Here is a 14615-nt window from a genome sequence, read left to right on the forward strand (position 1 = left end):
ACACCTCAGCTGATTAAAGGCAGTTCTTGACATGTCTATAATAATAATAATAATAATAATAATAATAATAATAATAATAATAATAATAATAATAATAATAATAATAATAATAATAATAATAATGTGCTATTAAGTCAATTCTGACTCAATAGCACACTATTCAGGATATTATAGGTATTTGTATATGAATATGAATATCCCAGACCCAGGTGGCTGGGAAGCCCAATCCTGCCTCCCTGAACTGACCTGTCCACTTACTGATCACCATGCAGTACACACAGCTGGTGTCCTGCTTGTTGCACCAATCTTGGATGTAGACCGGATGGTGTTTCTCCACCTTTCTGCACTCCAGCTGGGGGTGGGATGACAAGTCTCCCTGCTCAGCTGCCGTGCAGCAACCCATAGATGGACAGGTCAGTTTGGGGAGGTAGTACTAGGCTTCCTGGCCACCTGGATACAGGCTTGAATGACATATTCATACAAATATGAATATTACATCTCTGTTTCTGGACCTGTGCAGCTTGCCCTTGACCACCCAAGCTAGTTCTTCTAGGAAGCACAGTAGGGAATTGAATTCCCAATCTCTGTTAAAAAGCATTTTTGCATTTTTTTTTTTAAAGGTAAGGGCATTGAGCCACACTTCTTGTCCAAGAAGGACAAAATGGCCTCATTTGTAAAACAGGATAAATGGAGCTATCCTTATAAATGGGAATAATAATTAACTCTGTTTATGAGAACATCTTTCTCATAAAGACCAACATTATTTCCTAAAATATTCAGGCATGGCAATCACTATTTTTTTCAATATTATATCATTATATAGTAGGTCACCACTCAATTTCCCAGTTATTATAGAATATTTTGTAATAGCTTGCTTTTGAAGACTTCAGGGCTGCTAGATTTAAAACCGTTTCAAAAATTTCTTTTTTTCAGTGTTTTCCAGGGTGCCTGACAATACAAATTCGAACCATTTTGTGTATTTTTATTGTGATCTTAATTTACTCAGTAGCACAAGGCTGTGTGGTGAGTATATTATTGTAAAGCAATTGTTATATAATTCATTGAGAGACATATTGTATCATTCATCTGCTTCAGGCTTGCTCAAACAATAATTCAGGTCATGGACTGTGACAAAAGCTCGTTAAGTCTAATCACCTTGCTATAAAAATAGGTGAGTCTGAAGATTTCCATTTTTGCAATTGAAAGTCTGTACTTAGAAGGGGAGGGGAGTTAACTAAATCATTCTGCATCTTATTTCTCTTTTCTGTTATCACTGCTACAGCCAGTTCATGCATGTAGCAAAACCATATTAGGAATTCTGTAAGTGTAGGAAAATAGCATGCTAAGGAAGAAAGGTTCACCCTAGTCTTCTCTCTGGCATCATGATTTTGGCAGGAACATTTCATTATGCAGTTCTCTAGATTTAACCTGAAAGAGTGCAACTCAATGATAAGATTTACCACTTGATTTTCTGCCATGAACAACTGACTGTAATGTATACGTAAGTGTTGTCAACCAGTCACAGGAAATTTCTGACTTGATTTCTGATCCTCTGATAAATGTAATGATTGGCCTTCTTGAAATATTGGGAAGACTCTTGCTGATCTATTTCACAAACATAGAGCAGAGATGCAAAGTAACCAATTAGTGCACTTATGCACATTTTTCCCTAGACACCGAGGCATGCGACTTCATTCATCAACAGACACACAAGCTGTCATTAATGCAGATGATCCATTTACCTATTCATAAAAAGACTACAATATGTATGCTACAATATGTATACAAAACACGCAGTGTGTGACAACAGTATTGCATGTCAGATTTTTTTTGCTTTATTCTGTAATATGACTACTTATTCTAGTACATTACATATACTCTTTCCTTTATCTGTTGCTTTGCAGAGCAAAAATAATAATTTTTGGTTCAACAATGTACAAAATTAGAAAGTGCTTTCTTTTATGTCTGCCACTTCTCTGTTTGCATTCTCTTATAGCCTACTATATGTGTTAGCTTGCATTTTTTAAATGTTTTCTGATATTTAAATATTTGTAACTGCATAAAAAGATACGATGTTTATTTGCCATTTTACACTGCTGCAGCAGCAGTAGTAACTGTAGTTCATCATCCTGCGGTGCTACTGCCTCTCCTGCTGTGCTTGTAACTTAATGAGAAGGTGACTGTGTTAATGAATGAGGGAAATTGGGGAACTGGCTTTAAAGATTATGGACTAGTTAATACAAGAAGAATGTACATCAGTTCTTTTTTCTTAACCTGAATATGCAACATTTGGTGATTTGCAGGCAAATCTGTGAAAACATTCTATTCAAAATTCATGCTTATATGAAGCTGTTGTCTGTGGCAGTGGATCTCTGATGACTCACGTTAAAGTCACCAGATGGAGCCATGCTCCACCTTATTTCTGTTTCTTGTTTTAAATTTTTTTTGGTAGCAAGTACTATATGTGAGAGGAACATGAGCTCAACACTGGATGAAAGAGGATTTTTTTCTCTCCATGATCATGATCTTGATCCTCCTCCCTGCTCCCACAACTGGTATTAGCTTTAGGAGGGAAGCTGTCATCAATACCAAATGAGAGTTTTCTTCTAAAAATTAATGGCAATTTTGCACATGTACATAGAATTTATGGAAATATATGAAGACAAAGTTCCTCTCTCAGCTGGTGATGCTGAGCAAAATCATACACATGTGCCCAGTGCATACATACACACAGTAACTACTTTTGAAAATACAACAGCAAGTGTAAGTTTGGTGTTGCAACTAGTTTGGCACTTAATACTTCCACCATCAAATGAAGGATATGCATGTGTGAAGCCATCCTAAATGAGCTGTTGTACTAATAAGCATGATTTATTCTTTATATTTAATTTTGTATTCCCTGTTTCCTCCCAGATTGGTTGTATGCCTTGGGTCTGGAATTCTAATTCCAGCAGTTCCATAGTTATCATTTCTCCCAGTGGGATAAATAAGACAATGAATGAACTTCCATGTGATGCAGCCCATTATGCATTTCTCTCCTGTGTTGTCGGAACACTGACCATGGCAATATTTTTACGTGTTTCTTCCTTGCCAAAAATCATCCTCCTGCTTTTTGTTACAATATTGTACATAGTCATTTTGGAACTCAGCGGATATCGGAAAGCACTGGGGTAAGTGCATTGCATGACAGAGAAACTTTAAGTATCGTGTTCATATTTTAACAACATACTTTCACTGCAACCTTTTTCTACAGATAGAGTAAGCATGTTAATCTGCCTACATGATCTTGGAAGAAAGAACCAAAGTGGCCTTGAATTGCTTAGTCTTCATATGTAACCCAAAACTCTCATAACTGCACCTGCAATTACTTATGTTCATCCCTTGCTATCCCTTCACCCTTTTAAGTTAAAAGGCTCCCTAGGGATCCTTTTTGCCATTGGGAAGACTTTGGGAGCCTTTAAGCCTTTAATATTGGAATATCATTGCCAGATCACTACAGGCAGTCCTGCTCCAGTTGTGGGACTGTCCCCTATTTTGATTTTCCTATAATAAGGGCTTTCCCCCATCCCAAGGGTTCCAAAAACTTCTGAAAAGCAAAATGTATCCCTAAGGAGTCTCACAATCTGAAGAGGAAGATGGGAAGTTTTAAATGTAATTAATTTCAAAATATCCACGGTAGATCATGACATCACACAATTTGTGTGGTGTAAATTTATACCAACAGGATTTCAGCCAACATATGTTCGTTAAAATAATATTCAAAAATTTATACTGTTAGCAAGACTGTACAGAAAAATGTTTGAAAAAAGTAAAGTAAACAAAGATAGTTAAAGTTAAAAAAGAAGTGAATAACATTAAGTAATGGTATAAAGTAATGTAGTTATAGTTTTATTATTGGAAACAAGTATCCGTTTGTAATTAATTTGTAATGTCAGAACTTTGATATGATGTTCTTACAAATTAGTCACACTAGACCTCTTTAATCCAAGTGTTTAGAAAGCTAAAGTTACTAGGTTTATTATTTTCATATACATTCTGAGGAGAGTTTTAGAGTCAAACCTTATGTGTTGTCATTTCTTTCTTTTTTAAAGGGGTGGCTCATTTTATATTCGTGGCTACGAACCCATATTAGCCATCTTGCTGTTTTCCTGTGCTCTGGCACTTCATTCCAGGCAGGTGGATTTGAAGCTCCGTTTGGACTACCTCTGGGCTGTGCAGGCAAGATATTATTTTTCCTTCCCTCTGAAAGAATATGTTGGGCTCATATTTGGTTTACCTTTATTTGTATTGAAGAATAGGAAAAAAATCCATCAGAAAATAGCTGTGAAAAGGTAAGAATGTGTATGGAAATGTGTCCATAAGTGTGTACTTCACTCAAGAGACTGGTAGTACATAAGATGCAAATTGCCAGGTTGCTTTGCTTTGTCTTTCTTCCTCTTGCCCCTTTTTTTATCCCAGGGAACTCTCGCCTCTGTCAGGTTCCTTATCTTTTCCCACAGCCATGTTCCTCTGCAGCCCATGTCTGTCTCCGTGCTAGTGACAGTCTTACAAAGTTGTTAAAAATGTGTATGCTGTGAAATTAGGGAGTTTTGTTTCTCACAGATCTTGGATAATGTACTCCTGCTTTACCCACATCCTGCATTCTCATAGTATTGTTTCCAGAGGATGGCTTGGCTGTGTTAGCTTTGACTCACCTCTCTTTTTACCCACATTTATATTGCAGAATTTTGAATTTCTGGTAAATTCCTCAATCTTCCCAGAAGCGCATGGATTCACAGAGCAGAATAGCTTCAAATTCCCGAGATTAGTCCACCCCCTTTTTTCAACTGGGACTTAACACTCTCAGTAACTCATTCTGAGATATTAGTAGAAGTATAAAAATAATGTTTAATACTTAAAATTGAACAGATCAAACAGTAAACTGACAAATATGGCTGACTGACTTCCAGCAATACGCCTCAATAAACTAACTGGCTTCCAATCGACTACTGAAGTGGAAAAGGCAGAGCAGAGAGGCAGGACTCTCTTTGAATCAGAAGCAGGGAAGGAATTATTGATTAGTGCTGGGTGGATTGATAGTCACCTCAGCTCAGAAAGGTCCCTTCCAGCTAAACATACTAGAGGCAATATGTGAGGTTGAAAAAACTCCAACATCCTTTCTCAAACTCACATGAAGCTGCCCTCTTGAAGACCCATCTTGCCATGCAAGATCTTGAAGTGGTCTCAGAAGAGACTTGGTCAGGACGTCCATCATCACCTCTGTGATGGGACAGTAGACCATCTTGATGAGACCTGAGTCGTCATGCATCAAGTGGTATCCCATAACAATGTGTCTGTGGCTGCATTCATCTTTTCACTTTGCAACAGCTTGATGCAGCTCTGGTTGTCTTCCATCACCTAGAATGGTGTCTTTTCCTTTATCCCAAAAGTCATTCAGCAGCTTCTCCAGTCATTCCAATTCTCTGTATGCTTCAGCAGCAACAGAGAATTCAGACTGTATGGAAGACAAAACTAAACATCTTGTTTGTTACTAGTCGACAACATAGGATCGTCACCATACTTGTACAGGAAATCACATTTATAATCTGTACTATTTTGTGCTGAATCTGCATCAGTATATCGTACAAGCTTTGTGTTTTAATTAGATGGCACTCTTAACTTAAAGTCTGTGGCCACTTTCAAATATCCAGCTACCAATTTTACAGCTGTCAAATCACTCTGTGTTGGCAAACTAACTTTACTAGTTAGTATTCATAAAGCAGTAGCTCTGTCTCTGGTCTGGTAGTAAGTGTGATGTACAAAAGCTTAGATATAGCTGTTCTATATTTACTACTATTTGGCAAAGGTTCACCTTTTTCCTTACACAAATATAAAAGTGGGTGATACCTTTAATGGACCACTAAAAATCAAACAAATTTCAAGGTTTTGTGTACTTCTTCAGGCTTAGCACAACTCCTCCCTGAATAGTGTAGAAAAAATGTAGGCAAAAGTCCAGAAAATGATAGTACATAGCTGTGAGAGGTAATGTAAATCTTAAAAGACGCCTGCTTCTTGGGAGGAAAGCGATGACAAACCTAGACAACATCTTAAAAAGCAGAGACCTCACCTTGCCAACAATGGTCAGGATAGTCAAAGCTATGGTTTTTCCAGTAGTGATGTATGGAAGTGAAAGCTGGACCATAGACAAGGCTGACCGCTGAAGCATGGATGCTTTTGAATTGTGGTGCTGGAGGAGACTCTTGAGAGTCCGCTGTACCGCAAAGAGAACAAATCTATCCATTTTGAAGGAAATCAATCCTGAGTGCTCACTGGAAGGACAGATCCTGAAGCTGAGGCTCCAATACTTTGGCCATCTCATGAGAATTCTCTTCTGGAAAAGACCCTGATGTTTGCAAAGTGTGAAGGCAGGAGGAGAAGGGGATGATAGAGGACGAGATGTATTCTCGAAGGCTTTCACTCCCGTGGTCTGATGGTTGTTGTGGGTTTTTCGGGTTCTTTGTCCGTGTTCTGAAGGTTGTTCTTCCTGACATATCACCAGTCTCTTTGGCGGGCATCTTCAGAGGACTGGAGTAGGAACTCTGTCCCTATTCTGTTGCTGTTTCTTGGATAGTTGAGTATTTATAGCTGTGGGAACAGCTTTTGTCTTTTTTCAGGAAATAGGGTGATCACCGTGTTTTTTGTTGTGACAAGAGGGGAGAGATTATCTGTTACTGTGATTGATGGGTGTCATTAGCCGGTCTTTTTTGTGCAATGATCCCTGGTCCTTGTGGCTGGGTAGAGTTCATTGACCTTTTACAGGCTGTATTTTTCAATATTCGGAGCCAGGCCTTCTTCCTTTTTGTTGAAGTTTTGTTGATGTTTATGGATTTCAATGGCTTCCCTGTGCAGTCTAACATGATTACAGTGTTGTCCAGTACTTGAGTATCTTGAAATAGAATTTCATATCCATGAATGAAATCCAAAGAGCCATGAAACCAAGAAAACAACACCAAACTGAAGAGGAAAAACAGCCACCCACAAATAAAGTATTTCTCCCATATATCAAAGGGGTCACGGACCGCATGGGGAAACTTTTGAAAAAGCACAACCTACAACCAGTATTCAGACCCACCACAAAAATACAACAAATGTTACGGTCAGCAAAGGATAAAAGGGACCCCCTCACCACTGCAGGAGTATGCCGGATACCTTGCAGTTGTGGACAGGCATATATTGGAACCACAAAACGCAGCATTCACATCAGAATCAAAGAACACAAGAGACACTGCAGACTAAAACAACCGGAAAAATCTGCAGTAACTGAACATGCCCTAAAACAAGCTGGACATGCTTATTAGGAATGCAAGCAGCAGTTGCTTAATTAGCAGTAATTTGTTGCTGCACTTCACACAGTGAAGCCTGCATCTGTTTAAATCTGCAATAAAATTTTGGCCATTGCTTTCTTTGGTTTGTTTTGGTTTGTGGTTTTTTTCTTTGTTTTGTTTTTCTTTAAGGTCTGCAGGGTTTAATTAATGTAAGGGCCAAATTCATCAGTTAATGTCAGTAATGTGGTGCTTTTCTGTGCCATGTGTCCTCAAGTCACATCCAGCTTCAGTGTTTTCAAGGTATGTGAGTTATTTAAAGTATCCTCAATATCTCATGTGATTATGTGAGGTATCTGCGTTCTACCAGCATCATCCCCCAGTGAGTTTTCATAGCTGAGCAGGGTGTTTGAACCTCTTGAATACTAGTTTATCATTCTAGCTGCTACATCACACTGGTAGCTTTTTACTGAACATGAAAGGGAAATTGTGGAAACTCACATGGCTTATTGACAAGTGCATGCTGGGTGAGCAACTGAGTACACAACCAGACATTTGTCTGACATGCAGACAGCACTTCATCAAATAGCTGTGCCAGCTTCCATGATTTCCATTCCAAACATGATAAAAAGAAACAGATTAAGTTAAAGCAGGTTTAATTGGTGGAGCTGAAAGCTAAGAAAATATAAATTATTCATTTGAGGCACCTGAGTATTTGAAAACATTTTAAAAAGCAATCAAGTAATAATGTATCTGCTAAAGTTCAATTAATAGTGTTTAAGTTAGAGCTTCACTATTAATCAGGTAGTTAGAATGATTAATCTATTTAAATTGTATGATTTGATTTGAATGTTGGGGCTGTAGCTGGAAATTGTTATTATATCCTCAACTTTCCATTTTAAATTCTTTTAGCCCTGCTCTTGTCATCTGTTCTCTTATTGCCTAGTTACTGTTTCTTGCAGAAAATGGAAGAGTCTCTTACAACAATATCAAGCTTTCTGGGTCATTTAAAATTTTGAATCATTGGACTGTGCTTCTGCAAAGGACTCCAAGGATGAGGTTGCCATATTACCTGATTGGCTGGGTTTTACCAGATTTTTGACACACCAGCCAGTGCCTAGTTAGCCAATCAAATGGATTGGATTCTAAGCTTTAATTAAAAAAAGAAAAGAAAAGACCCTCTATCCTTTCTAAAACTAGAGATATAGTGCAAAACATGTAGTCACTGTTGGGGGCAACTGTTTTTTGAGAAACAAAATTTTCCATGTAATTAACCAATGTGATCAACACATTGTGGGATACAATGAAGGCAATAGCCTAGGCAAAATGTATTAAAAACAAGCTGCATTAAGAAGTCAACTTCTTCATGAAATCAAATTTGTAGAAATGAAACATAAATGTCTGAAAAGATGCTTCTACATTAAGAGAACTTAACAGGAAGAAAGCAGGACTTCAGTCTCTAAATATCAACAGCATTACTAGGGATATGCAGTTTATCAGATAAAGATTGTAGAGTTTAGTAATAAAAGTATAAAATGTTAGCACAGTTTATTCTAAATAAATAAATAAATTTTCATGTATTAGAACAGAGTCAGGTTATTTTTCTGGTATGATATATGCAAAATTCATAACACCTTTGCTAAATTCTTTGCCAAACTTCACTCTTCTAACAGTCCAAATAGTACAGCAGTGCCTCACATTACGATGTTAATTCGTTCCAGCAAAATCGCTGTAGAATGAAAACGTCGCAAAGCGAAATTTAAAAGCCCATAGAAAAGCATTAAAACCCGTTTAATGCGCTCCGATGGGCTGGAAACTCACCGTCCAGTGAAGATCCTCCATAGGGTGGCCATTTTCGCTGCCTGTGCAGCGAGGAACCCATCCCAGAAAATAGCGGGGGCCATTTTGTTTACCCGGTGGCCATTTTGAAACCACCGATCAGCTGGAGGAAAACCATCGTTTTGCGAAGAATCGGTTCCTGAAGCAGGGAACCGATAATCGCAAAGCAAAATTCCCCCATAGTAAATATTGTAAAGTGATAGCAAAAGCGATCGCAAAACGTTAATCGTAATGAGATTTCGTCGTTAAACGGAGCGATTGTAAAGCGAGGCACCACTGTATTTTAATTGATCAGTTGCTGCAGCAGTTTAACATCAATAAATCAAGTAATAATATTGTTTCAGGGCCTCAATACCTGGCAGAACGCCTATCCCACCTAGCTCTACTTGGGTCACCCAATCAAGCCAGACCGGATGGCTGAGGGCCTTAACCCCAAGAGAGGTCCAGAAGGAGAGAACAAGAAACTGGGCCTTCTCGGTGGTGGCCCCTCATCTTTGGAATACCTTACCACCAGAGATTCGACTGGCACCCCTGCTCGGAATTTTTTAAAACAAGTTGAAGACTTGGTTGTTCCGGCAGGCCTTCCCCCCTCCCATTACATAGCTTCTTTTCCATCTTGGATCCTGTTTTCTTTATCAGTTTTTGCTATTTGATCAAAGTTATTTTAATTATGTTTTTATTATTATACTCTGTAATCCACCCAGAGTAGTTTCCCGAATCTAGATGGGCGGGTTAAAAATGGAACAAACAAATAATCAAGGAGCACTATTAAATAGTCCCATTACAATGGATTATTTTAAAAAAGCTGTCAAGATATTGAAACTTCATAAATCTCCAGTCATTGATAGCTTCTGTGGAGGTCTTTACAAAACATATCTGGTTTAATTGGAATGGCCACTATTAAATATTACCCATTATATATTAAATGGAGGCCGTTTGACACTATCCTGGACTAGGTCTTAAATAATTCTCATATGAAATCAGATAAAAATTATCTATCTATCTATCTATCTATCTATCTATCTATCTATCTATCTATCTATCTATCTATCTATCTATCTATCTATCTATCTATCTATCTATCTATCTATCTATCTATCTATCTATCTATCTATCTATCTATCTATCTATCTGTCTGTCTGTCTGTCTGTCTGTCTGTCTGTCTGTCTGTCTGTCTGTCTGTCTGTCTGTCTGTCTGTCTGTCTAATCTATCTAATCTAATCTAATCTAATCTAATCTTATCTATCTATCTATCTATCTATCTATCTATCTATCTATCTATCTATCTATCTATCTATCTATCTATCTATCTATCTATCTATCTATCTATCTATCTATCTATCTATCTATCTATCTATCTATCTATCTATCTATCTATCTATCTATCTATCTATCTATCTATCTATCTATCTATCTAATCTATCTGTCTAATCTATCTATCTATTTAACTGCCCATTTAGCAAGCTACTCTGAGTGGTTCACAATGTAGTCAAAATATAAAACATCACTACAAATATAAAATAAATGCAACATATAAATATCTCGAAGTTTACTCCGATCATCCTATTATTTTAATAAATCAGGACTTCCAAAACTTTACAGACAACTAAATAATTATGTAAAACTGTATCAGTGGATCAGTAAACAACAAATTTCACATCCATACAGATACTTTTTAATACGGCACATCACAGTTCCAGAAACAAAGATGATCACTATACTATGGCGTCATTACCATTTGACAAGATGGGAGGGGGTTCTGTTAAAAGTTTGGAAAATAATGGACCTGGGTTGTTCTTTTCTGAGAGATAACCTGAGTACTGTCTAGTCTAATCATACCACGGTATTAGGACTAATGGAATAGATTCTCCCCACATTTTTATCACGTCTGGAACAAAACAAGATTTCCAATTATCACCTGACCTATTCCCTGACCTGAGAACCATTAGCTAATTTATTAATATATGACCTTCTGTTATCTGGGTTATAAATTAATAGTGTTACACCTTTTCCCAAGTGACATGGCAGTATTAGTTTAACAATCTTTCATAGACATTCCAAGAACATTGGACATTTTCTCAGAATATGGTATGTTACCTGGTTTAAGAATCAATTCTTTAAAAAATCTAAAATATTAGGGCTTAGTATGTCTGTCCAAGAGAGGGAATCCCTACAGAAATTAACAGGTATCCCTGTTATAAAAATGTCTATAGAATCATAGAATCATTGTAGGGTTGGAAGGGATCTTGGAGGTCTTCTCGTCCAACCCCCTGCCCAAGGCAGGAGAATGTATACCATCCTGGACCCCATACCATCCCAGACAGATGGCTGTCCAATCTTTTCTTGTAAACCTCCAGGGATGGGACACCCACAACATCAGGAGGTAAGCTGTTCCACTGCTTAATGGTTCTCACCGTAAGGAAATTCCTCCTTATTTCCAGGTTGGATCACCCTCTGACAAGATTCCATTCATTGGTTCTTGTCCTACACTCAGGTGCAATGGAGAATAAACTGATGCCGTCTTCCCTGTGGCAACTCTTCAGATATTGGAAGACTGCTATCATGTCTCTCCTCAGTTTTCTTTTCATTAAGCTAAACCTAGTTCTTTTAGTTGTTCATCAAAGGATTTAGCCTCCAGTCCCCTTATCATTTTTGTTGCTCTTCTCTGCACACCTTCCAGGGCCTCAGCATATTTTTTTGTATTGTGGTGACCAGAACTGGTCACAGCATTCGAAGTGCGGACTCATCAGCATGGTATAGAGTGCTACTATCACTTCCTGTGATCTTGATGCTATCTCCCTGATGGCAGCCTAGGACTGTGTTGTTGTTTTTTGGCAGCTGCAGCAAACTGCTGACGCATCCTTAGGCGGTGGTCCACCAGGACACCTAAATCAAGGGTCCCCAACCTTTTTCACCCCGCAGACTGTCTGGGGAAGGCGGGGACTCTCCATGCTTGTGTGCATGGGCGAATGAGTGTGCCCTCTCACATGAACAAAAGTGTGTGTGTGCATGTGCAAACAGTGGCATGGTGTTTGTGTGGGCGCAGATGCGATCGTCTGCATGCGCAAATGGGGCATGGCACTTGCACAGGCATGCTGGAGCATATGTACATGCACAAATCAGCTGTGTGTGGGGTGAGTGCATGTGGGGGATGGGTGGGAGGTCTGTCTCCGCAGCCTAGTCCAGCTCAGGCCATGAACTGTCACAGGCCATGGACTGGGGGTTGAGGACCTCTGTCCTAAATGACTCTCGCAGGAACTACTGTTGAGCCAGGTACTACCTATCCTGTAACTGTGCATCTGGTTTATCCTACCTATGTACAGGACCTTACTTTTCCTGCCACTGAACTGCATCTTACTGGACAGAGCCCAACATTCAAGTCTGTCTAGATCAGGCTTGTCCAACCTTGGCCCTCCAGATGTTCTTGGACTTCAACTCCCAGAAATCCTGGCCAGCAGAGGTGGTGCTGGCCAGCAGAGGTGGTGCTGAAGGCTTCCGGGAGTTGAAGTCCAAGAACATCTGGAGGGCCAAGGTTGGACAAGCCTGGTCTAGATCCTTCTGAATGTCGAGTCTATCTTCCAAAGTACTAGCAATTCCCCCCAGCTTGGTGTCATCAGCAAATTTGATGAGTGCTTCTCCAATCCCCTTATCCAGGTACTTTGTGAAGATGTTGAAGAGCACTGGGCCCAAGAGAGAACCTTGAGGAACCCCACTGCACACTTCCCTCTACATATATGTGGTTCCATTGAGGACTACATGTTGAATGTGGTTGGTCAGACACTGCAAATCCATCTGGTAGTTGCACTGCCTATCTTATACAGAAGTATGTTGTGGTCTACCTTATCAAATATCTTACTGAAGTCTAAGGATACTATATCCACTGTGTTTCCTTGGTCCAATAATTTAGTCAATTTATTTAAAAAGGCAATAAGATTTGTTTGGCATGATCTGTTCTTAACAAAACCATGCTGGCTTCCAGTAATCACCTTGTTATTTTCTCATCATCATTTAGTCATGTCCAACTCTTCGTGACCCCATGGACCAGAGCACTCCAGGCCCTCCTATCTTCCACTGCCTCCTGGAATTGTGTCAAATTCATATTGGTCGCTTTGATGACACTGTCCAACCATCGCATCCTCTGTCGTCCCCTTCTCCTCTTGCCTTCACACTTTCCCAACATCAAGGTCTTTTCCAAGGAGTCTTCTCTTCTCATCAGATGGCCAAAGTATTGGAGCCTCAGCTTCAGAATCTGTCCTTCCAGTGAGCACTCAGGTTTGATTTCCTTTAGAATGGATAGGTTTGTTCTCCTTGCAGTCCAGGGGACTCTCAAGAGTCTCCTCCAGCACCATAATTCAAAAGCATCAATTCTTCAGCGGTCAGCTTTCTTTATGGGCCCAGCTCTCACTTCCATACATCACTACTGGAAAAACCATAGCTTTGACTATGCGGACTTTTGTTGGCAAGGTGATGTCTCTGCTTTTTAAGATGCTGTCTAGGTTTGTCATCACTTTCCTCCCAAGAAGCAGGCGTCTTTTAATTTCGTGGCTGCTGTCTCCATCTGCAGTTATTTTCTAGGTGCTCACAAATCTGCTGCTTGATTATTTTTTCAAGGATTTTTCCAGGTATTGGTGTCAAGCTGATTGGTCTGTAGTTAGATCCACTCCCCCCCCTTTTTTTTTGAAGATTGGAAGCACATCAGCTCTTTTCCAGTCCTCTGGTAGGAAAAGTGTCCAGGACCCCTCAAAGATTTCATTCAGTGGTTCTGAGATCACATCTGCCAGTTCTTTTAGTACCCTGAGATGTAAGCCATCCGGTGCAGGAGATTTGAATTCATTCAAAGCAGCTAGGTGTTCTTTTACCACTTCCTTGCCTATTTTGACCTGCTTCCCTCTCCTGTCTCCCACAGTGCTGCTTTTGACAGGAGGGACCAATTTTTCCTTTTGCGTAAATACAGGTGCAAAATAAGAATTGAGCAGTTTCGCTTTCCCCCTGTTGCCTGTCATGTTCTTCTCATCTTCTCCCACCAGTGGACCAACCATTTCCTTGACTTTCCTCTTGCTGCTCACGTGTTAAAAGAAACTTTTTTTTGTTATTTTTAGCATTTGTTGCAAGTCTTAGCTCATTCTGAGCCATAGCCTTCTGACTCCATCCTTGCAGATTCAAGCTGTTTGCTGGTACAGTGGTGCCTCGACTTACGAACATCCCTACTTATGAACATTTCGAGTTACGATCAGCTCTGGCTGCAAAATCTTGCTTCTACTTGCGACCAGAGCTTCCACTTACGAACAGAAAAAGGCAGGGGGAAAAGGCGGGAAATTCAAATTGCTAACTGTAGGTGGCAACGAGGCTGCTTCTTTGCAGCTCTTTTGCCCCAGGAGTTAGAGAGTGATTGTCGTGGGCTTGGGACTGTCTCCTTCTGATTCTGAGAGCGGGTGTGTGTGTTTGCAGGGAGGCTTTGGGCTGCCTTGTAAGGTA

The 14615-nt window shown here is 39.5% G+C and overlaps 1 protein-coding gene across 1 annotated transcript in view; it reads left to right on the forward strand.

Moving 5' to 3' along the window:
* ADCY1 (adenylate cyclase 1) overlaps positions 1-14615 on the forward strand; it is a 295043-nt gene that overhangs the window by 258010 nt on the left and 22418 nt on the right. The window contains exons 12-14 of the mRNA XM_073003860.2: positions 934-1023; positions 2914-3170; positions 4092-4218. Of these exons, the coding sequence (XP_072859961.2) occupies positions 934-1023; positions 2914-3170; positions 4092-4218 (474 nt within the window). The remainder of the gene's footprint in view (positions 1-933; positions 1024-2913; positions 3171-4091; positions 4219-14615) is intronic.

This window comes from Pogona vitticeps, chromosome 6 (genome assembly GCF_051106095.1).
Source record: "Pogona vitticeps strain Pit_001003342236 chromosome 6, PviZW2.1, whole genome shotgun sequence".
NCBI classification, from domain to species: Eukaryota; Metazoa; Chordata; class Lepidosauria; order Squamata; family Agamidae; genus Pogona; species Pogona vitticeps.